The sequence below is a fragment of the Mirounga angustirostris genome, unplaced genomic scaffold (assembly GCF_029215605.1).
Source record: "Mirounga angustirostris isolate CCGP_5_RB_7025 unplaced genomic scaffold, mMirAng1.0.hap1 SCAF_9, whole genome shotgun sequence".
Lineage (NCBI taxonomy): Eukaryota > Metazoa > Chordata > Mammalia > Carnivora > Phocidae > Mirounga > Mirounga angustirostris.
In genome coordinates, this window is record NW_026991717.1 from 73,467,568 (window position 1) to 73,490,500 (window position 22,933).

Here is a 22,933-nt window from a genome sequence, read left to right on the forward strand (position 1 = left end):
TTGACCCAGCCTCCCTCTTCCAATATAAACTCTACGGGAGGGCTCACACGTGTGTGGTGCAAGGTGTGCACAGGATGTTTACGGCAGCATTTTTGGTGATGGACAAAAAGCAACCCAAATGTTCATCCACATGAAAATGAATAATTGTGTGTGTTCATATGGTGAGAACACTCTGTTCTGTGCAGTGAAAGTGAATGGACTAGAGATGCACGTGTTGCAGTTCAATTCCAAAAACATAAAGTTGATGAAAACCAGTAAATTGCAGTATGATAGGTACAGTGTGGTAATACCATATTTGGTAAAGCATAAAAACCAGCAAAACAATACCTATGATTTATGAATGTAAGTGTAATAAAAATGTAAAAATGTGGGCACCTGAGTGGCTCAGTCGGTTGGGCGTCTGCCTTCGGCTCAGGTCATGATCCCAGGGTCCTGGGATTGAGTCCCGTATCAGGCTCCCTGCTTGGCGGGGAGTCTGCTTTTCCCTCTACCCTTCCCTCCTGCTCGTGCTTTCTCTCTCTCTCTCTCAAATAAACAAATAAAATCTTTAAAAAATAAATGTAAAAACATGGACAAGAAGGATGTGCACAACTTTAGGACGGTGGCCTCCTCTGGGGAGAGTCGGGAGAGGGGAGTAGGATCTTAGAGAAGCACAAAAGGGGGTTTCTACTCAATTTGTAATGTTTTACTTAAAAAAAATGAAATAGGGCAAAGTGTTAATATTTGTGAAATGTGGATGTTGGCTGTATGACTGTTCTTTGCTGTTCACTCGAAATATTTCACAATAGAAAAAGTCCATGGCATATGTAAGATAACAGCACTTTCAGAGATCAGATAAACACATTTTTAAGGCTCATGTAATCCCACGGTTCAACGTCAGTCTGTCAATTTGTAAGTACTTCTGGAACACCTAAAAATTGCATAACAGTGCCCTCAGTATCAGGACAGCTGCAGAGGATGAGTAGAATTTCCAAACAGATGTCAGAAATATGAACGTGCCACTCGTAGAAACATATAATTCATCTTGACAAATGTGCATCAAGCGGAGATGGGCCTGGTAGCTTAGTCTAGAATGGGCTGAAATTGACAAAAACCCCCTAAAATATTTCTCTGTGGCCATAGCTCTCCAGTGCTCCAATCTGTGACTCTGTTCCCGCCCCCCCCCCCGCCCCGCCCAGGCTCTCTCTAGGCCATAGGGCATTTGGAAACCTGCCTCTCCTTTTCCTGTGTAATATATAAATATTAATTTAACAAATAGATATTTATGGCTTCCTGTCAGGCTCGCACGTGCACACACGCACAGCCCATGTACTGTGCGCTCCCTTTCCTGGGTCCTCTCCTCTTACTGCAATCATTACCCCATGCCCCTCTGTCTGCAGTCTCCTGGGAAGGTGAACCCCTCTCTTCCTCCAGGAACTTTTGCTACTGGGAATCTAGCTGGGGAGGCAGGATCTTGCCTTAGGAGGGGTTATTCAGGGATATTACAGGTGATACTAAGGAGATCACATTTTGCTTAAATGTTTTCATGACTCAAAAAAGGGCTAGGGAGTGTGGTGGTCAGGGAACAGGGTGTGCTTAAGGGGAGTGTCCTAAAAGACAAGAAGAAATGGGATGAAGCTCTTATATAGCAGAATACTCAGGGTGATCAGCAGAGCTTCATGATTCCTACAGCCTCAGGTTTCTGTTCAAGGATCAGAGGAAAGCACTTGAGTTCATTGGCCCCAGGTAGGCTTGTCTATTTCTTCCACTGATAGCCCTGGGGACAAAGGGCTGTAGAGATTGGAGAGGCCAGAGTCCTCTAGAAGGACTAGAGGCCAGAGCCTCTTCTCAGCACCATCCCTGCTCTGCAAGGTTTAAGATTGGCCAGGTTGGGAGGTGTGGTGGTAGGCACTGGTCACCACCAGCAGGGCCAAAGTATGGACAGGGAGGGTCTTAAGGATGGGACTCAAGTCCTTAACAGAGGAAGTGCTAACCTCCTTATTTCTATGTACCAGAGATATCAGCTCAAATCCCTACTCCCTGCTGTGGTAGTAAGTTATCAGCCATGCGAGAGGCACCCTGGGGCCAACTGTCCCTATCCTCAAAGAGCATGCCAGGGGGGCTCTGGCAGGGCTAGGCGTGGGAGGGAGGTGAGGGCTCCATCTGAGCCCTTCTGTGAATCCCGGCGCCTTTCAAGTGTGTCTAGAGGTTTCCACAGTGTAATCAGAGCATATTATTTCAGATAATTTCAGAATAGTCCGATTTTCATACAAGTTACCTAAAATCTCTAAATGTACAGCTAATTTAAAGTTGCAATTTTTTTTAAAAAGATTTTATTTATTCACCTGACAGAGAGAGACACAGCGAGAGAGGGAACACAAGCAGAGGGAGTGGGAGAGGGAGAAGAGGCTCCCCGCCAAGCAGGGAGCCCGATGTGGGACTCGATCCCAGGACCCTGGGATCATGACCCGAGCCGAAGGCAGATGCTTAACGACTGAGCCACCCAGGTGCCCAGCTGCAAAATTTTAGTAGCAGATTTTTACTATTCACAGCTTTAATAATCATTGCCAAATTCTTAGAGGATTCTCAAAATCCTCTAAGGTATGTATAGTTGGTAAAAAATATTTTTAATTAACTTTTTACTTTGGAATAATTTTAGATTTACCAAAAAGTTGCAAAGCTAGTACACAGAGTTCCTGTGGAGGAAATCAAAGCCAAAAATCACTATTTAGAAATGAACAACAATGCGAGCACTTTGCAGAAGAACAAAACCCTGTTTTGTTCCTGTACATTTTTCATTTGTTTTCCTCTAATGTTAACATTTTATGTAAAACAGTGGCACATTCACCCAAACTAAGAAATAAACACTGTTACAATATCACACTAACCTACCTGCTTTACTCATAGCTCTCCAATTTTTCCACTAATGTCCCTTCATTGTGCCCAGATCCAATCCAGGATGCCATATTGTATTTAATCCTCATGTCTCCTTACTCCCTTCCTATCCCGGACATTTACTCAGTCTTGTTTTTCATGACCTTAACAGTTTTGAAGAGTATTGGTCAAGACATTGTAGAATGTACCTCAGTTTGGGTTGGTCTGATGTTTTTCTCACGACCGAGCAGGGATGCTGGACTTGGGAGAAGAATACCCTGGAGGTGAAGTACTCTTCATATCCCATCATATCAGGGCATCCATGACAGTGCATGATTTATATGGCAATGTGAACCTTGATCACTTGGTTAGGGCAGTGTCTGCTGGGTTTCTCCACTGTGAAGTTACTATTGTTCCTTTTCTACACTCGATTCTTTGGAAGCAAGACTCCAAGTCCAGTCTACCTTCAGGGTGGGGGAGGAGGGATTCCTCTCTAGCTCGCGCAAATGAAATATTATTTGGAATTCTTCTAGGAAGAAGGCTTATTTCTTCTACATCATTTATTTATTTAGTCATTTTTTCTGGACACGTATATTTATTTTATATGTTAGATTAAAATTCAAAACTACATTATTTATTTTGTTGCTCATTTGTTCCAGCTATTTCAATTTGGCTCCTTTGTTCTTTGACACCCTTCCATATCCTTTCGTTTTTTTCTTTCCTTTTATTTGTTTGTTTGTTTGCTTTTATTATTATTATTTTATTCTATTTATTTATTTTTTTTGCAATTGTTTACTTTCTGGCACTACATGATGTCCCAGGATCCTCTTGTATTTTTCCTGCTCCAGCCCTAGAAGCAGCCATTTCTCCAAGAAGGAACTGGGCAGTTTAAAATAGTAGACTTTTAAATATCAAAGCAATGTTACTTTTTATAGAAAATTTGGGAAGTAAATAAGAGTAAAAATTCAAGGGAAAAAAATCACAGTCCCACCACCAAAGGAAAACCCCCTTTAGAATTTAGTGTATTTCTTTTCCATTCACTTGTTGATGTTCTTTGTTTTTAGTTTCATAATGTCTGCTTTTATTTATTTGTTTATTTATTTCTTTTTGCTTGTATTTATATATCTTTTATTCTTTCCACTTTGGGTTTATTGGTGTTTTTCTTCTACCAACTCCTTGGGTTGAAATCTCATGCCATTATTTTCAACTGTTTCCTTTCTTAAAAATTACACTTTGTCCTCCAGCTCATGCTTTGACCATATTTGATAGGGTTTTGTTCTGCAAAGTGCTCGCATTGTTGTTCATTTCTAAATAGTGGTTTTCTGCTTTGATTTTTTTCTTCTTCTTTCCTTATTTTATAAGGAAACTTAAAATTTCTCTGCATATGATATTTTGGGGGTGGTCTATACTTTTATGTTAATTTCTGTATTTATTGCATGTAAGTGAATGGATATGGGTGACCCACATGATTTCTGCTCTTCAGAATTTATTGAGATTTTCTTGTTAATTATTATTTAAAATTCTGTATATTTTCTTACTTACATCTTGTCTATTGAAGTGTGATTTCAGAAAGATATGTGTTACAGTTACCCACTAACTGTGGATTTGCCAATTTTAAGCTTACATGTTAAGTACATAAAGGTTAATGACAATTATAATTTTATAATTATTTTATAATTATAATTTTGTTTCCTATATATTTTATTAATATCAATTATTAATCTTTGCCATCTTAAGGCTTTTGTCTCAAATTATATTTTGTCTAATTATACTATTGTCATATTTGTTTGCCTTTTAATATTTGCCTGCTATATCATCTATTCCTTTTTTTAAAAAGATTTATTTATTTACTTTAGAGACAGAGCATGTGTGAGTAGGGGGAAGGGCAGAGAGAGAGAATTTCAAGCAGACTCCCCACTGAGCACAGGACCCCATGTGGGCTGGATCTCATGACCCTGAGATCATGGTCTGAGCCAAAACCAAGAATCGGACACCCAACTGACTGAGCCACCCGGGTCCCCTTCATCTATTCCTTTATTGTCAATCTTCCTATGCCATTTTGTTCTAGCTTTGTCTCTTGTGAACTGTAGTTAGCTGGGCTTTAAAAAGATTTAATTTGAGAAACTCCATCTTTTAATAGATGAATTTAACCCGTGCTCATTTTTTTGTGAACATTCACATACATTTGGACTTATTCTTAAAATCTTGTTTTGTGCTGTTCACAATGCTTTTTTTTTTTCTTCTTTCATTCCTTTTATTGGATTAATCCAAATTGCTTCTGGCCTTCTTATGATTACCTTCTCAGCATTGATGCTTTTCCTCAAGAAGTGCTTGGCAAAATGGCAATGATTCGGAGAAGAGATCTAATGGCCTGACTCCTCCAAATGCAAGTACCTCTGTCCTGACAATTGCCCAAGCCCCTCCTACTCTTTCTGCTGTTGTCTCTGAGCTTGGAACACCTGCAGCTGCTCCTGCTTTTTACTACTGTCCTCCCCTGAAGGCAAGTTGGACTGTGATTTTCACTTGCAAGGTGACCCTACCTATCTTTTAAGAATTCCTCATAATTTTTATAAAGATTGCTTTTTAACCTTATTGCTTTGGATTTGTTTTCTTTCTTTCTTTATTAAAAATATCTTTTCATCTAGTGATTTGTGGTGAAGGGGAAGGCTGAAGTACATATTTAATCTGGCACTTTTATTCCATACAGCTTATTTACTTTCAAGCATTTTTCTATGTAGACGTTTATGTTAATATAATTTCAGTCGTTCTGTACATAAAAGTTTGTGTCATGATTCTCAGCTAGCATTTTAACTGAAGCATTACCATATTATTACAAACTACTTATAAACACCATTTTTTAATGGCTGCATATATCCCGTCAAGTAACATACCACATTCAGCATTTAAATTTTATCTATTTTTTCACCTGTTACAAATAAGACAATAAAGGTCCCTGTTCATAAATCTATTTTCACATGTTTTAGGTGGATGTCAAGATTTTTGCAGAATCCCAGCAAATTCCAGTTGCATCATTCCAGATCTACTAACATACAACACACAAAGATGTATCATATATAACACATATTTGTGTGCTTTGTGTATTTATGAATATGTAAAATACATAGCATGCATAGAACATACAAGTCTCTATATGTTATCATGGTTCTTTTGGATTCTATGTCTTTGAAAACAAATATGGTAAATCAACCCGTACTAGGCATAGTCCAAAAGTGGGAATGTAAAGTATTATATCACATGAATGACTGTGGATGCAGGCCAGCTGCTCCTGGTCACACCATTCTCTTTCGGAGGAGGAGGTACAGCAATAGTGACCACATTTTCTGGACCAAAAATAGGGACATATATTTTGTTCCATGATTAGTGTCAGAAGATCAAGCATGGAGTATGAAAACATGGATATGATTGTTTTTTACAGCTTCCTGCCATATGACTTTGGCTTTCTGACCCCATTCCAACCTGTGGAAGCCTAGCCCATCTCACTTATATCACCAGAGATACCTTTGATCTCTTCAAATTCATGAGTCTGAGGCTCACAGTTGCCTTTCTCCTCCTCCTCTTCCTTCTTCTTCCTCTTCTTCTTCTCTTTCTTCTTCTCCTCCTTCCTCCTCCTCTTCCTCCTCCTCCTCCTCCTCCTCCTCCTTCTTCTTCTTCTTCTCCTTCTTCTTCTTCTTCTTCTTCTTCTTCTTCTTCTTCTTCTTCTTCTTCTTCTTCTTCTTCTTCTTCTTCTCCTCCTCCTCCTCTCCTTCCTCCTCCTTCTCCTCCTTCTTTTTTTTAAGTAGGCTCCAACATGGGGCCCGAACTCATGACCCTGAGATCAAGACCTGAGCTGAGATCAAGAGTCATATGCTCAACCAGCTGAGCCACCCAGGTGCCCTGCCTTTCTATTCTCTATCTCCTGAGATTCTTTTTGCCTGTCAGAAACCTGTAGTGTGGGCGCCTGGTGGCTCAGTTGGTTAAGCGACTGCCTTCGGCTCAGGTCATGATCCTGGAGTCTCAGGATCAGGTCCTGCATTGGGTTCCCTGCTCAGCAAGGAGTCTGCTTCTCCCTTTGACCCTCCTCCCTCTCATGCTCTCTCTTTATCATTCTCTCTCTCTCAATAAATAAATAAAAATCAAAAAAAAAGGAAATCTGTAGTGTATTTTTTTTTTGTTAAAAGGGAGGTTAAGGAAGATTAATGGGTAATAATATAAGGTGTTAAGGAATATTACTGAGGTTTCTTCTTGTATTAGCCCACTAGGGTAGCCATAACAGAAATGCCATAGATGGGGTCTTAAACAACAGAAATTTATTTCTCACAATTTTGGAGCCTGGAAATCCAAGATCAAGGTGTTGGCAGATTTGGTTTCTCCTGAGGCCTCTCTCTTTGGCTTGCAGATGTCTGCTTTCTCACTGTGTCCTCACATGAACTTTTCTTTGTGTGCACACATCCCAGGTGTCTCTTTTGTGTATCCAAATGTCCTCTTCTTATAAGGACAGTGGTCAGACTGGATTAAGTTCTACCCTAGTGGCCTCATTTTAACTTAATCACCCCATTAAAGGCCCCATCTCCACTCCCAAGCCACACTCCGAGGTAATGGAGGTTAGGGCCTCAATATATGAATGTGGGGGTTGGGGGGGTAAACACAATTCAATCCATAACATTCCTTGAGATCAAGATTGAACTTGTTTTGAAATCCAGAGATTTAAGTAGAAAGTGCCTGGTTGTTTCAAGCTTTTATGTTGAATACAGATGTGAACTTATCTAGTCTCAGAGACCTATGATGTTGTTCCCTAAGAAGGGTTAGGTTAGCTATCTATATTACTTCTCTACTTGTGTGGGGGCTTAATAGTGGTAGAAAGACCCAGATAGACCACTCAGAAAATGGAATAGGAATAAGACCAAAAAATAAACACTAAAGAAACAAGTATTAGCTATTTCAGCCTGTAGGGCCTCAAATGGAATTTATGCCTCCTTGAGTGTGATCATCATTTATATAAAAACTATCAATTTCTAAAAACCTCCATGAGCTTTTTTTTTTTTGTCCATCAGAGAAAGCCCCAAATCCCATGGCCTTACCTCAGCGTCCCACCTTACTCAGGCGCTCGGCTCTGTTGCTGCTGGCTGCCTCTCTATCCCACCTCAGGCCCACTCTGACTAGACTCTGTGCCTGGAGCATTCTCAGCCCTAGCTACCAAGATGAGGGGACTAGTAGCTTCAAGCTCCATCCCACTCCTTTCACAGGTGCTTCTTCACCTCTTCTGCCCTGGATACTCACTCTGTCTCACTTCATCTCCCAGAGACCAGATACTTGTTTGTGCTGTGCTCGGTCTCAACAGCCAAGCTTGTGCCTTATTGCCCCACTCTGTCCAATTGTAAAGACTAATGATGAAAGATGTACCTCCCTTATTAAGAGGCAGGAGTACATATTACAGAGTAGATGTCTGCTTTAATAAATAATTGCTTTAAAGTGATTCTAGAAATATAAAAATAGCCCCAATTAATGAATTTGTATTTTATTCTCCTATAGAGCTTAGTTCAGTAGTTTTCTACAAGTCAGAGCCAAGTGAAGCTCTTTAAAAGCTTTTAGGTTGAAACAGTTTTAAGTTCAGAGGAAGTTGAGGTCCTGTGTACCCTTTATCCACAATTTCCTACTTCCTACCCATCTTCTGAATGATAGTACAGTATTCAAACCAGGAAACTGATAGATACAATCCACAGATCTTACTCAGATTTCACCAGTTTCATATGCAATCTTTTGTGTGGGTGATGCTACACTGTTATCACATGCAGATTTGTGAAGACACCACCACAACTGAGATACAGAATTGTTCCATCACCACAAATATCCCTCATGCTACCTCTTTAGAGCCACACCCCTCTGCCTCCCCCAACCCCATCTCTAACCCCTGGCAACCACAAATCTCTTCTCCATATGTATAATGTTGTCCTTTTGAGAATGCTATATTAGTGGAATCATTAATGGAATTGCCTTTTTCACGCAACATAATTTCCTTGAGCTCCATCCAAATTGTTGCGCATATCAGTAGTTTGTTTCTTTTTATTGCTCTAGAGTGTTTTCTTACACCAACCAAGTCTTCAACACCAGCTGGGTGCCCAATAATGTAATTCAATTGTGACATTAACTAGTTAGCGTCAGATGCCAGAGGTTTAAGGGTCCGGTCCCACTTGACTGCCTCCCAGTCCAGACACCAATTACAAGTCCCAAGTCACCCATGCTTCTGACCAACCAGCTACAAATTGGGAATCCCCACAACCTCCTTCTTAGGTTTGATGATTTGCTGGTATGACCTGCAGAGCTCAGGAAAACATTTTGTTTACCTACATTTACCGGTTTATTATAAAGGATACAACTTAGGAACAGTCATGTGGAATTAATGTATAGAGCAAAGTATAGGTGAGTGAGTGTGTGTGTGTGTGTGTGTTTAGTTTCAATACCTTTTTCCAGAAGCTTTCTGAACCTCATTATACAAGAGTTTTTATAGAGCTCCTCCTCCAGCCCCTCTCTCTCTTCCTGAGGTGGGTGGGTGGAGCTGTTGGTTCCAACTTCCTCATCACTTGGTCTTTCTGGTGACCAACCCCATCCTGAGGCTATCTAGGACCTCCACCTCAAGTCACCTTACTAGCATGAACTCAGTTTGTGATTGGAAAGGGGTTCCTTCTGAATAACAAAAGATACCCCTGTTACTCAAAAAATCTCAAGGGTTTTAGGAGCTCTGTGCCAGGAACCAAGGATGGAAATCAAATATATTTTATTTTATACCACTGGGTAGATGTACCACACTTGGCTCAACCATTCATTGAAGGACTTTTGAGTCATTTCCAGCTTAGCTAATACAAATAAAGCTTCTATAAATGTTCATGTGCATGATGTTGTGTGGACATATGTTTTCATTTCTCTGGGATAAATGCCCAGGAGTACAATTGTTGGTCATATGGTAAGTATATGTTTATTTTTAAAGTTTAAGGGTAGCCAAGACAAATATATAAGTTCTGTGGGCTCAGAACAAGTAGCCCCTCCCTGAGGAAGTCAGAGAAGGCAGTAGAATTTAGATATTAAAATTGCAAACTATATTCAGTAGACTTGGTTTTGAACCTGAGCTTTTCTCTTTCTGGTGACAGATTGAACAATTTATCTCTTTGTTTCAGTTTACAGTTCTGCAATATGTGGATAGTAACTGCCATGAACTCAAAATGCTATCATGACTATTATATTTTTAAAAAGATCACGTAGAGGGGCTCCTGGGTGGCTCAGTCAGTTAAGCGGCTGCCTTCGGCTCGGGTCATGATCCCAGGGTCCTGGGATCGAGCCCCACATCGGGCTCCCTGCTCCGCGGGAAGCCTGCTTCTCCCTCTGCCACTCCCCCTGCTTGTGTTCCCTCTCTCGCTGTGTCTCTCTCTGTCAAATAAATAAAATCTTTAAAAAAAAAAAAAGATCACGTAGAGTGCATAGCACTATGCTTAGGACATAATGGTCAATAAATGTGACATATGTAACAGACTCTGTTGGTGTCCTGCTTATGTCCCCCGGGCACTCACATTTCTGTCCATGGAAGCCCAATGTCCAACAGCAAGCAGCTTTGACTTTTCCTGAATGTTTCTGAGCACAGGTGGAGCAGGTTGAAAATGCTACAGAATTAATGCTGCTCTGGAGCAGTCCTCAACAAACGACTGACAGGAGTTGAAAATATACTCTCATGAGATGAACCGAATATCCTGGTTTGCTTGGGACATGAGCAGTTTCATGGAATATGGGTCTTCCAGTGCTAAAACCTGCATTCCCGGAAAACTGAAATGGCTAGTCACCCTAAGTCCCCAGTGCCCTTGCCTTTTGGGTGGGATAACTCTGAAACTCAAAACTATTGCTCAGAGTTCTTCAGCAGGATTGACCTTCAGATCCCCATAGAGGTAATGTATTTGATAATGTACCTCTTATGGACAATCTTCCCTTCTATTTCTCTCCTTCCACTCTCCTAACATTGTTTCCCAGGGCCATCTCCAGGGCCAACCTGAGACAATTATTCCTTGATCTCCCCAGAAGGAGGTGAAAGATGTGGGTTGAGAGAAAGTTGTTGCAGAAATGTGGTGTTGCTGATGCAGCTGCAATGGCAGAGGTGCCATGGGATCTTTGGGCAGGTGGACCAGAATAGTATGAAGGAGGGGTGAGGGTAGAGACCCCACAAAAGTTTGGGAACCAGAAGAGAGTGGTTGGACTTTTATCTACAGTTGGATGAGAGTCATTTGTGATGAGGAGAAGCAACTTGCCTGTCAAATGCTAACAAGTTTGGTATCTCTGATGCAGGAGCTAAGGCTGTGGTTTCAGTGGGGAGCCAAGAGAAGAGGAGAGGAGGTTGTGGCAGATCGGGGAGATGACAAGAACTTGGGCCAGGTGGTTGCAGCAGGCTGGGGAAAGTAAAGAAAAAGTTCAAAGCAGCATCTTTGTGGAAGAATGGATGTGTGAAGGGATGTACAAAGGTGAGTCTAAGAAGAGTAGAGTGATATTCCTTGTTTGGGGGTGTGGAGGTGTCAGGCAAGAATCACTCAGGCATCTACAAGCAGCCCAGCACCATGGCTGCCCACATCTGCTGCGGTGGTGTGGTTCACTACGATGAGGAAGGCTTTCAGGGGACAGGTCATAGAAAGGCACGAGCAGCTCTGTACTTCCCTGGGAAGTTTGAAGGATGCACGGAGACACAGATCCTATTGTATTTCTTGGAGTGATTGTCTTCCCAGGTTCTTCCTCAGCATGGGTCCAGACAGAGGGAAGTCAATGACTGCCATGCTCAGAGCTGCATCATTGGCCTTTAAGGGTCTTCATCGCTCCTTGGTGCCCCTCTCAGCAAGAATGAGCAGCAATAGGGCAGACAGGAGCTGTGCCCTGGCTGAGAAAGTGGCTGTGATCACTGGGTCCACAAAGGGGTAAGCGAATGGGAATCCTTCACTGGCATATCACAAGATGTTAGTGTCCCCATCCCAGAGCAGGGTTGGCAGTCAATGCCTTTCTCACACATCCCTGCCTGACACCCCCACAGCTCCAGCATTTACAACTAACTCCAAATCTCAACAACTCTTTCTAAAACATCTGGTTTCTGGGTTCCAAGAAGGATGTAGTTAGAAAACCAGGTGCTTCTGAGTCAATCAGAGTAGTGTTGGAATCTAGTCTCTGCCATGTAATTGCTGGGTAACCCAAAGACATTTAACTTGTTATCATCAGGATAGCCCTTTCTCCCTGTCCTTCGTAGGCACATCACTGTGGTCTTTTAGGGTCCTGGTCTACCAGGGAGAAGCCCAAGACCTACTTGCCTCTCAGACTAGGGGGTTTCCCTGGCTGCAGAATGCCTGCCAGCACTCGGGCAATGGGCAGGGCAACATCTCAAAACCAACTCAGAGACTTTTTATAGATGAACCTCTCCTCTCGTCACATTTTTTCCAGTGTCCCTCCAATTCCACTCATCCTCTAACTGCCATAAGGAGCCATGATCTGTAATGAGTCATTACCACAGGCATGAGGAAGGGAGGCTTCTGGTGTTGAGTGCTTCGGGGTCACCATCTTCCTTTTGACCTTTCATGGTCTATACCATCACCAATTTGGACCATTCAATTTTAGAACTGCTTAATCATTCCAGGCTTCCCAGACCCCCATGATGTTTTAAATCTTTGTGTGGGCTCCCAGTGCCCAGCCTTCATAACAAATGAATACATCCAAAATGCCAAGCAGTCCAGATAGTTTCCACAAGACAGGAGAAATATGCCTTCTGCCCTTTCATCATCGGGACTCAGCCAGCCCCAATCAGAGCAGCTTCAGATCTCTTAAAGCAAGGAGAGGCAGAGGGGACAGAACATCTTTTTCAGCATGAAAGTTTTTCCTCTGCAGAGCAGAAGAAAGCCCTTGGGCTTAGAGAAAGTAATTCCTATCAGAAGTCTCTGGCTAGAACCAAGGGAGAAAACGCTGGGCAGCTGAAGATTCTCTACAGTTGAGGCTGGGTGCCCAGCACATTTACAAATATTTGTTTTAAAAACTCGCTTTAACCATTTCCTTACACCACATACAAAAAATAGACTCAAAATGGATGAAAGACCTAAATGTGAGATAGGAATTCATCAAAATCCTTCAGGAGAACACAGGCAGCAACCTCTTTGACCTCAGCCGCAGCAACTTCTTCCTAGACACATCTCCAAAAGCAAGGGAAACAAAAGCAAAGATGAACTTTTGGGACTTCATCAAGATAAAAGGCTTTTGCACAGCAAAGGAAACAGTCAACAAAATCAAAAGACAACCAACAGAATGGGAGAAGATATTTGCAAATGACATATCAGATAAAGGGCTAGTATCCAAAATCTATAAAGAACTTATCAAACTCAACACCCAAAGAACAAATAATCCAATCAAGAAATGGGCAGAAGACATGAACAGACATTCTGCAAAGAAGACATCCAAATGACCAACAGACACATGAAAAAGTGCTCAACATCGCTCGGCATCAGGGAAATTCAAATCAATACCTCAATGAGATACCACCTCACACCCGTCAGAATGGCTAAAATTAACACGTCAGGAAACGACAGATGTTGGCAAGGATGTGGAGAAAGGGGAACCCTCCTACACTGTTGGTGGGAATGCAAGCTGGTGTAGCCACTCTGGAAAACAGGTTCCTCAGAAATTTGAAAATAGAGCTACCCTATGACCCAGCAATTACACTACTGGGAATTTACCCCAAAGATACAAATGTAGTGATCCGAAGGGGTACATGCACCCCAATGTTTATAGCAGCAATGTCCACAATAGCCAAACTATGGAAAGAGCCAAGATGTCCATCAACAGATGAATGGATAAAGAAGATGTGGTATATATATACAATGGAATATTATGCAGCCATCAAAAACCCGAAATCTTGCCATTTGCAACAACGTGGATGGAACTAGACGGTATTATGCTAAGGGAAATAAGCCAATCAGAGAAAGACAAGTATCATATGATCTTACTAATATGAGGAATTCTTAAACTCAGGAAACAAACTGAGGGTTGCTCGAGTGGTGGGGAGTGGGAGGGATGGGGTGGCTGGGTGATGGACACTGAGGAAGGTATATGCTATGGTGAGCGCTGTGAATTGTGTAAGACTGCTGAATCACAGACCTGTACCTCTGAAACAAATAATACATTATATGTTAAAAAAAAAAAAAAAGATAGTAGGAAGGGAAAAATGAAGGGGTGGGAAATCAGAGGGGGAGACGAACCATGAGAGACTATGGACTCTGAGAAACAAACTGAGGGTTTTGGGGGTGGGGGGTGGGGGAATGGGTTAGCCCGGTGATGGGTATTAAGGAGGGCCCATATTGAATGCAGCACTGAGTGTTATATGCAAACAAGGAATCATGGAACATTACATCAAAAACTAATGATGTAATGTATGGTGACTAACATAACATAATAAAATAAAATTTAAAAAATAATGAAAAAATAAAAAATAAAAACTCCCTTTAACAAAATTAATGTGAAAATTTTCTCACCTATAAAATATGATTGTTATACATAGTGAGATTTCAATGGGATAGCCTTGGTGAAGGCCCCATATGTAGTCAGATTCAATAGTTCTTCCTCCCTGCTTGGAAGGATTTGGAGGCAGCTCTTGGGCCATACTGTGGAACTCAATTTGTGTCTTATGATCAGGCTCCTAGGGGGAGGATGGGGAGGGGCTGAAGCCACCACAGCCATCTCTGCCCACAGGATCGGCTTCACCACCGCCCGCCGCCTGGCCCGGGACGGGGCCCACGTGGTCATCAGCAGCCGGAAGCAGCAGAACGTGGACCGGGCAGTGGCCGCGCTGCAGGGGGAGGGGCTGAGCGTGGCGGGCACCATGTGCCACGTGGGGAAGGCCGAGGGCTGGGAACGGCTTGTGGCTACAGTGAGTGGCAGGGGCGGAAGGCAGATGGGGACAGGCAGGAGGCGGTTGAGGTCTCTAGCGTTGGTATCTAGGCCAACAACACATGTGACCCAGGATAGGGTCCTGCTCAAGGGATAAAAAATGGACAACCAGTGTGGCTGAGAAGGGGTGCTCCTGGCAGGAAGGAACTCACATGGTCTAGACTAGAGGCTCGATATCAAAGGGTGGTCTGATGACCCCCAGTGGGGCGTGTCCTGGGAGCTAGCCGGGGACCCAGAATCTCAGATCTCTCCGGAGCTGCTGAATTAAAATTGCATTTAACCAGACCCCAGGTGAGTGTACCTGTTAGAGTTCGAGCAGCACAGCGCTAGTGCACCCTAGGTGTTGGGTTGGGGAGGCCACTAGAGTCGCAGTCTGGATTAAGACCAGTTCATGCTGGGGCGCCTGGGTGGCTCAGTCGATAAGCGTCAGCTTTCGGCTCAGGTCCTGATCCCAGGGTCCTGGGATCGAGCCCTGCATCAGGCTCCCTGCTCCACGGGCCGCCTGCTTCTCCCTCTCCCACTCCCCCTGCTTGTGTTCCCTCTCTCACTGTCTCTCTCTGTCAAACAAATAAATAAAATCTTAAAAAAAAAAAAAAAAAAAAAAAGACCAGTTCATGCGACAGTCTTGGAAGGGGTGAGCTGTGAGGCAAATCTGGAGTGTGAAATGGGCAGATGCTTGTGGTGAATGGGTTCTTATATGTGCGACAAAAAAGGAGGAGCGTTTCCAGAGTGGAGGGAGGAGGGAGGAGGAATTGGTTAGAAATCTAAGAGGCGAAAGAAGGGGCAGCGTAGAAGCAGCGACCCCTATGAGTGAAGATCTGGACTGGGGGCCCAGCTACCAACTAGGCATCTTGTGGGGCAGAAATTAGATGCTTCCAGGGAAGTGAGAAACAAATATTTCACTCAACCTCTGATCTCTGAGATCTGACTCTGCCCCAGGATGGCCTCAGGCAGTAAGGGGTTGCTTACTTTACTCTAGGTCATCAGTCTGGCTGGGGAAGGAGAGAGGCTTCTGGGAACCCTTTACTCCATTCCTTCACTCCACATCCTGTCATTTCCTCCACAGGCCCTGGAGCATTGTGGGGGCGTCAACTTCCTGGTGTGCATGGCAGGGGTCAACCCTTTGGTGGGCAGCACTCTGGGGGCCAGTGAGCAGGTGTGGGACAAGGTGAGGACTGGGGTAGGATCTTACACAGCCTGCGTGGCTCTCTGTCCACCATATTTACATGCACACAAACGCACGCATGCGCGCGCGCACACACACACACACATAGTACCTAAGGTCCCTCATACTCCCGTCACTACTGACTCTGATGGGTGGGGGGATGAGCTCACCTGGGTCGAACCACCCATCAGGAAGCTAACAGGCACTACCATGGCCTGCGTATGCCAGGTGCCAGCAGCCTCCCTTCTGTTGACTTGACTCTCCTTGTGCTGGCCACTGCTACACAGTCCTGAGATGCCAGAAAAGATTTCTGGTCTGTCCACGGTGAAGGGTTCTGAGGCCGTCCCAGTCTAGACTCACGGGCACCCACTCTGATCCCTTCTGGCCGGCTGTCCCAGGGGTACCTCACCTGTCCTCAGACACAGCTGAGAAGAGGGACCCCATCCAGACTTGCCGTCCCCGCTGGAACCCACCAAGCATTCTCAGGGCTCCTGTTGCCCCTGCTGTCCTGAAGGCCCCCTGAGAAGGCTCGGCACAGTCCTGACCCACCCCCTCTCTTGACCCTGTCGGCAGAGATGGGTCAGTGGTCAGGGTGAGCCATTCCGTCCTTGTGGAGTCTTCTTCCGCTGACCAGCTCCTGCCATCTGTCCTTGCAGACCCCGCCCCACCTTCTCTGTTCAGTTCTCACGTTCTCTGGCCTTCTGGACCCAATTCCCAGTTCCCCCTTCCCACTTCTCAGTCATACTCAGGCTTTTCCAATTAAAAAAAAAAAAATGGTTGTGAACATTTCCTGACAGACTGATGCTCAGTGTGGATTCCCTCTCTCTCTCACCCTCACCTCCCTTAAGGCTCTCACTAAAAACAAGTCATCTTGATTTCCCCCCTTCTCTTTTCTCCAGCATCCTCTCTGGAGGGCCATGTTGACTGGGGAGAAGCGGTATGGGGACCAGCAGAGGGAGGGTCTCCCAAACCACAGCTTGTTGGTTCCCCTGTGACCTGGGCAGGACAGGAACTTGAGAATCCAACACAGGCCCTTGGATTCCTTCTTCTAAAGGACCCCGTCCCTCGCACACAAAGAGCAGGACCCAAGCTCTGAGGCTACGGGAAGTGCCTTGGGTCCTGCTCTGGCCACAGGTCTCCAAGTGACCAGTGAGAATGGGCACTGGACAGACTTCATCTTTCCTTCTCCTCTGCGTCTGCTCTGATTTCAGATCCTGGACGTGAATGTGAAGTCCCCGGCCCTGCTGCTGAGCCAGCTGCTGCCCCACATGGAGAACAGGGGGTGCAGCAGGGCCCTGGGGTCTTCATGCTTGGGTGTCCTCTACCCTACAGGAGGCATTTGGGCAGGGGCCCAGGAAGTGGAGGGTGGTGGTAGAAGTGGGAGGTGTGTTCTTTGGGAAATGTTCTCCATTCCCACACCTATCCTCTTCCCCACGGGATGTGACAATTATGAAGAAGAGAAACATTTGCTGGGGGTGGGGGGAAGAACCTGCCTTCCAGGTCCTCAAAAAACCTGTCACAGGCCCTTGTTCTTTGGATCTCAGAGAATGCAGGGACCTTGCCCCTGTAGTGGCAGCTCCAGGGAAAAAGGGTCCAGAAGGCAGGACCTGGAGCCCCAGCTCTGGTCCCTTGACTCCAGCCCTCCTCCGTGAGCCATCTCACCGGTTTCCTTTCTGGTTAGAGGCACTGTGGTACTTGCTCCTCCTCAAGTCACTTTGTGTCCTGGGCCACCCAGAAGCAGCTCAGGCTGGGACAGTTTGGCGGCACACCGACCTCACAGGGGTCTATGGCTCAGGAGTATTACTAGGGCTCTGCTCTCCAGAAGTGCTGCCTCTCAGCCTTGGGCCCCCGCCCAAGGAATCCCTCCCTGGCTGTGGTCACTGGGTAACATTGACTCCGCCATTGACCTTACTGTGTCCACCAGCTTCTCGCCAGTGTTCCAGATAGTCTCTCACCTTATCATGAATCTTGAGCTGGTTTCCTCTTACTGTGAAAGGATAATTTCCTGGCTCGTCTGGGCTCTTAGTTGGACGCACCTGTCATCTCGTCTCATCCACCTTTCTCCTTACAGGACAGGCGCCGTGGTTCTGGTCTCATCTATGGTAGCCTGTGTGCCAATACCAGTGAGTGTAAAACCCTCTGGACAGGGCTGGGTGAGGGGCAGCGGAGTCTTGTTTCATGGGAGGTCCTACTGTGGGGTGTGGGAGAACTGGTTATACATGGGAGTTGAGATGAACTTGATTGCTGCAGATTTGGGATTATAATCTCACTTCGCCATAACATCTCTGAAAGCTAAGGATGTTAAGCCGTCTGTCCAGGGTATGCACAGTTTATGGTAAAGCAAGTTCTGAGTCCTGGGATTTCCTCATTCCAGGTTCCTGGCTGAATATTGGAAAGCACAGTGTGGCTTTCTCCGTTCCAAGCTTGGACACATATGGCAGTGACTTCCTGGCATTTCTCTAAGCTTGGGCAAGGCCCTCTATCTCAGAACTTCACCCCTTGAAAATGATTGTAGATGGGGAAAGGTGGCAGAAGGGATTTTAGTTTGGGCCAAAATCAAGTGCAGCTTCTTAGTCTGAGACCCAGAATCACAGCTCCGGCTGTTCAGGTGACTTTTCCTCCTGCCAGTTCCAATCCACTGTCTACTTCCTTCAGCTCTTCAGAAGCTGGGTGTCTACAACACCAGCAAAACGGCACTGTTGGGTCTCTGTAAGTCTCTGGCTGTGGAGCTGGCACCAAAAGGCGTCCGAGTGAACCGTTTGGTGCCAGGAATAATCAAGACTGACTTTATCCAAGTGGTGAGGATCACGGTTTTTGCTCCCCAACCCCTGCCCCACAGTCCCCACTGGTCCCTTCCCTGGCCAAGCTCGTGGGGCCCATAGACACCTGCATACTTGGATTACAACCTCAGTCCAGGCCCATCATTCTGAGGCTCTGCCCCACAGCCTTTGGCCCCAGCGGCCTCTCACTTTCCTGCAGAATGGGGTCTCTATTCTCGGTAGGGAGCAAAGCAAAGTTCTGCCCCACCCCTCTCTCCTGAACAGGGTCATCCTCCCACAGAGGCATCAATCTGCCATGATGCCCTTCCCACCACCCCTGCCCTACCCCTGCCAAAAGGCCTTCTGCCTAACACTGACTCTGAAATCTCTCCTCAGGAGAAAACATTGCCATACTTGCTACCTGACTTCAATGACATCAGTGGAGTGCAGTGGTAGGTAGTGTTTGGGGTCTGTGGCTACTCTGAAGCAAAGTCCAAGTTCAAGAAGAGACAGAGCCCTGATTTTCCAGTCTGCTGCCTGTTCCCCCCTTACTGAAGTCTGAGAATAGCACAGCCTGGGGCTAAGGGCTGGAGGGTGGGCATGGTCCTGCTGAGCCCACCATGACCCTCCCCGGAACCTAATTTGACTAGAATTCTGTGAGGTATTGGTCTTTAAGGGTCAAGACTGAGCCCCATGCCCCTCCCCCCCGCCACCAGAAGAACCTGAAGTCAGAGCTTAACATTGCAGGGGCTGTGACCTCAATTCTGCTCTCTTTCCTTCAGGGAGCCCAAAGAATGTGCCAGGATGGTGTCCTTCCTGTGCTCTCTAGACGCCAGCTACATCATTGCTGAGAACATTGTGGTAGCCGGCTTGTCTCCTAAGCTGTGAAGCAGACTGTTAAGAGAGTGGGGCCATGGTCTTTGGTGTGCAACTGGAGGCTTGGTGGAGAATATGGAGGTGGGGAGCCTTAGCATCCAGAATCATACAGGAAATGAAAAGGAAGGCGAGATGTTTGAAATTTCTCGTTTGGAAATAAATATGTTTGGAAACTCCCAATCTGGGCTCATCCTTGTTTGGTAGTGCTATATGAGCAGTTCTCTTGACCTGGAAGCCTCATCCCTAGATTAGTCCCTTCCCTTATCACCCTTAAGGCTTTACCGCCTCCTCCCTTCCTTCTACCCTTCCCAATGAAATTGGAAATCGGGCAGGATACTTTCTATCTGCCCTTGTTTTGTTTGTTTGCTTATTTTTATCTTTCAGGTCTCAGACCAAATAGAACTTTCTCTGAGATGCCTTCTCTTGACCACCCTGTGTAATGTTGCTCCCACCCCAGTCACTTTCTATGACATTACCTGCTCTGTTTTCTTCACAGCATTTTTAACTCTTTGACACTATTTTTGCTTGTTTCCTTGTTTATTATATACTTTATTCATTCAAATGTAGGTTTCATAAGACCAGGCACCTTGTCTGCCGTGTTCATAGTCATGAACACTTTGTGTATAAAAGATGCTCAATAAATATTTATTGAATGAATCCACTGCCATCTTCCATTCTGGCTCAGTGATTCTCATGCTTGTGTTTTGGACTGAAGTTCATCCAACTACTAGAGGTCATTTTAAGGAGCTCTGCAAACAGTTGAAACACATTCATTTCTGGATTGGACACAAATTTTCTTTCTCTGATGCCCCACCTTCCCATATAATTTTGCCTTTTAATATCACCTGGTAATCTTTCTACATGGTCTCACTTGGGAGCATCTCCCTTTCTTTTCAATGTGTTTTGAAACAACAGACATTTCTCCCCCTCCCAGTTCTGGAAGTTAGAAGTCTGAGATCAAGGTGTCAGCAGGGTTGATTTCTTCTGAGGCCCCTCTCCTTGCCTTGCAGATGGCTGCAAACTCCCTCTGTCTTCACATGGTCTTTCCTCAGTGTGTGTTTGTGTCCTGATCTCTCCTTATAAAGACACCAGTCATATTGGTTAGGGCCCACCCCCAAAGACCTCATTTAACCTTAATTACCTTCTAAAGACCCTGTCTCCAAATATGCCTTCATCCTGAGGTGCTAAAGGTTAGGACTTCACCATAGAAATTTGGAGGAGGGAACACAGTTTAGCCTATAACATCAATCTTGTCAAGGCCCCTTCTGTCCCACCCCACCCTCCACCTTCATAGAGGAGGCAGAAACAATAATCTGGGAACTCCAACTTCTCATCCTTCCTGCTGGCTTATGAATTTGTCTGTGAGTTCTCTCCTTTCCTCCCTCCTCCCCTCAGTGAAGGGTGTCGTCCCTTTTTTAATAACTCTCGCAACTAACCCAAGATGGCTCCCACCTCTGCTCTAGATGGGCTTCTCTTCCCACCACGTTGGGGTCTTTGAGCTGCCAGTTATTCTCTCATGTGTCTCTTCAGTACCTCCTGTGGCAGATTTAAGCCAGAGCACTTGATCTACCACATCTGGCTCCACAGATCTCAAAACACTTTTGCACCCATGACAGGTCCTTTTCATGTTATTTTGTGTTTGGGACTCTGCCGGGGGCTATGGGCTCCTTGCCTGGAGCAGATGTTCTGTGCAGCTATTTCCCTCCCGGGGTCTGAGGAGAGGAAGGATGGCTTCTCCCTGTGAGTGCCTATATTCACTCTACCTTTGGGGGTTGGGGCAGGTGGGGAGGCCAAGTGATGCCAGTTCGGTAATTCCTAGCTCACTCCTGGTTTGGGGGGCTGCTGGCAGTCACTCCTCTTCCTGAGTCGGGAGGAAGAGTTTGTGGGCTCCCAGAACTTTTTGCTGCATTCTTGGCTTCCTTGTTTCCAGAGCCACCTGTACTACCCCTTCCCTTACAAAGCTGTTTTCATCCCATGTCAAAAAATCATTTGAAACTCGGAGGTAGGGGTGCCTGGGTGGCTCAGTTGGTTGAGCGACTGCCTTCTGCTCAGGTCATGGTCCTGGAGTCTCAGGATGGAGCCCCGCATCGGCTCCTTGCTCAACAGGGAGTCTGCTCACCCTTCTCGTGCTCTCTCTCTCTCATTCTCTCTCTCTTTCAAATAAATAAATAAAATCTTAAAAAAAGAAACTTGGAAATAGGCAGAAGAGCTGGCAGAATATTTTCAGTGCAGTGTTGGGCTTGACTTTCTGTCATCTCTGAGCAAAGGTTAATGTGTAGGTTTTTGTCTGTTAGAGATGCAAATAATCCTGTCTATTAGAACAGACGGTCCCAAAGCTTATGGTTTATTGTCTCGTCGGACGTTAAGCAGTTTTGTGTCTAACCCCCAAATCTTATTCTAACATTCCCCATCAAAACCTAGCTTCTCGAATGTTCTTTGCATTAGTCTTTTTTTTTTTTTAAGATTTTATTTATTCACTTGAGACACAGAGATACAGAGAGAGAGAGAGAGAAAGAGCATAAGCAGGGAGAGAAGCAGAGGGAGAAGGAGAAGCAGGCTCCCTGCTGAGCCAGGAGCCCGATGTGGGGCTCTATCCCAGGACCCTGGGATCATGACCTGAGGCGAAGGCAGATGCTTAACCATCTGAGCCACCCAGGCGCCCCACTTTGCATTAGTTTTAACATCTTATTAGTTCTTTCATTAATTAAGGAGTCAAATCAGATTTTGACACCTGTTCATTTTTTTATTTGTATGAGAGTCATGGTATTATTATTTTTTTAATTACACTTTAACACTGTTTTATGGTATGCAGGGGTAAACAAAAAGGAGAGGATTAAACTTTGTGGTAGAACCATTTTTATAAATTATGTTGCTGAACTTCTCTTTCTATTATTTGTTTATCTTTCACATAAAAAATTGTTTAAATCCTCTTTCATTTATAAAGAGAAAGCTCCCAGTAATCCTTTATCATCCTGTGGATGCCATATAATACCCTCTTTGTTTAATAAAGTGGTTTGAAAAAGTTTCGAGAGTTGTTTAAAAACTTGTCTCAGACCAAACGTCTAAGGCGATACATGAAAAACATCATTGAATACCTAAAGTTAATGTTAGACGGGTGTGAAACATTTCATGCCTACGTGAGGTCATCACAACAACAAGAAAGGAGTTCTTGATGCTTTCCTCCTGCCTTTGCTGCCAAGGTTTGACCTCTGCCAGGCATTTGCAGGGTCTCCACTGACCCTCTACCTCAATCAACTTTAACTACCTCTCAAAGTAAGTGAAAGCTTCCAGTTGCAACACCTCTGCACAGACTTCCTCTTGTATCCCCATAGAAACA

General features: G+C 44.9%; 1 protein-coding gene across 1 annotated transcript; it reads left to right on the top strand.

Annotated features, from left to right (window-relative positions):
• The first annotated feature begins 1,646 nt into the window (after window positions 1-1,646).
• On the top strand, window positions 1,647-19,769 carry LOC123862150 (dehydrogenase/reductase SDR family member 2, mitochondrial-like). The gene is made up of 9 exons (XM_064569692.1): window positions 1,647-1,725; window positions 11,607-11,792; window positions 14,599-14,776; window positions 15,863-15,964; window positions 17,173-17,243; window positions 18,033-18,084; window positions 18,625-18,759; window positions 19,117-19,188; window positions 19,503-19,769. The coding sequence occupies exons 2-8, from the start codon at window positions 11,620-11,622 to the stop codon at window positions 19,174-19,176; spliced, it is 771 nt and encodes a 256-aa protein (XP_064425762.1). The 5' UTR covers window positions 1,647-1,725; window positions 11,607-11,619; the 3' UTR covers window positions 19,177-19,188; window positions 19,503-19,769.
• Window positions 19,770-22,933: the final 3,164 nt, after the last annotated feature.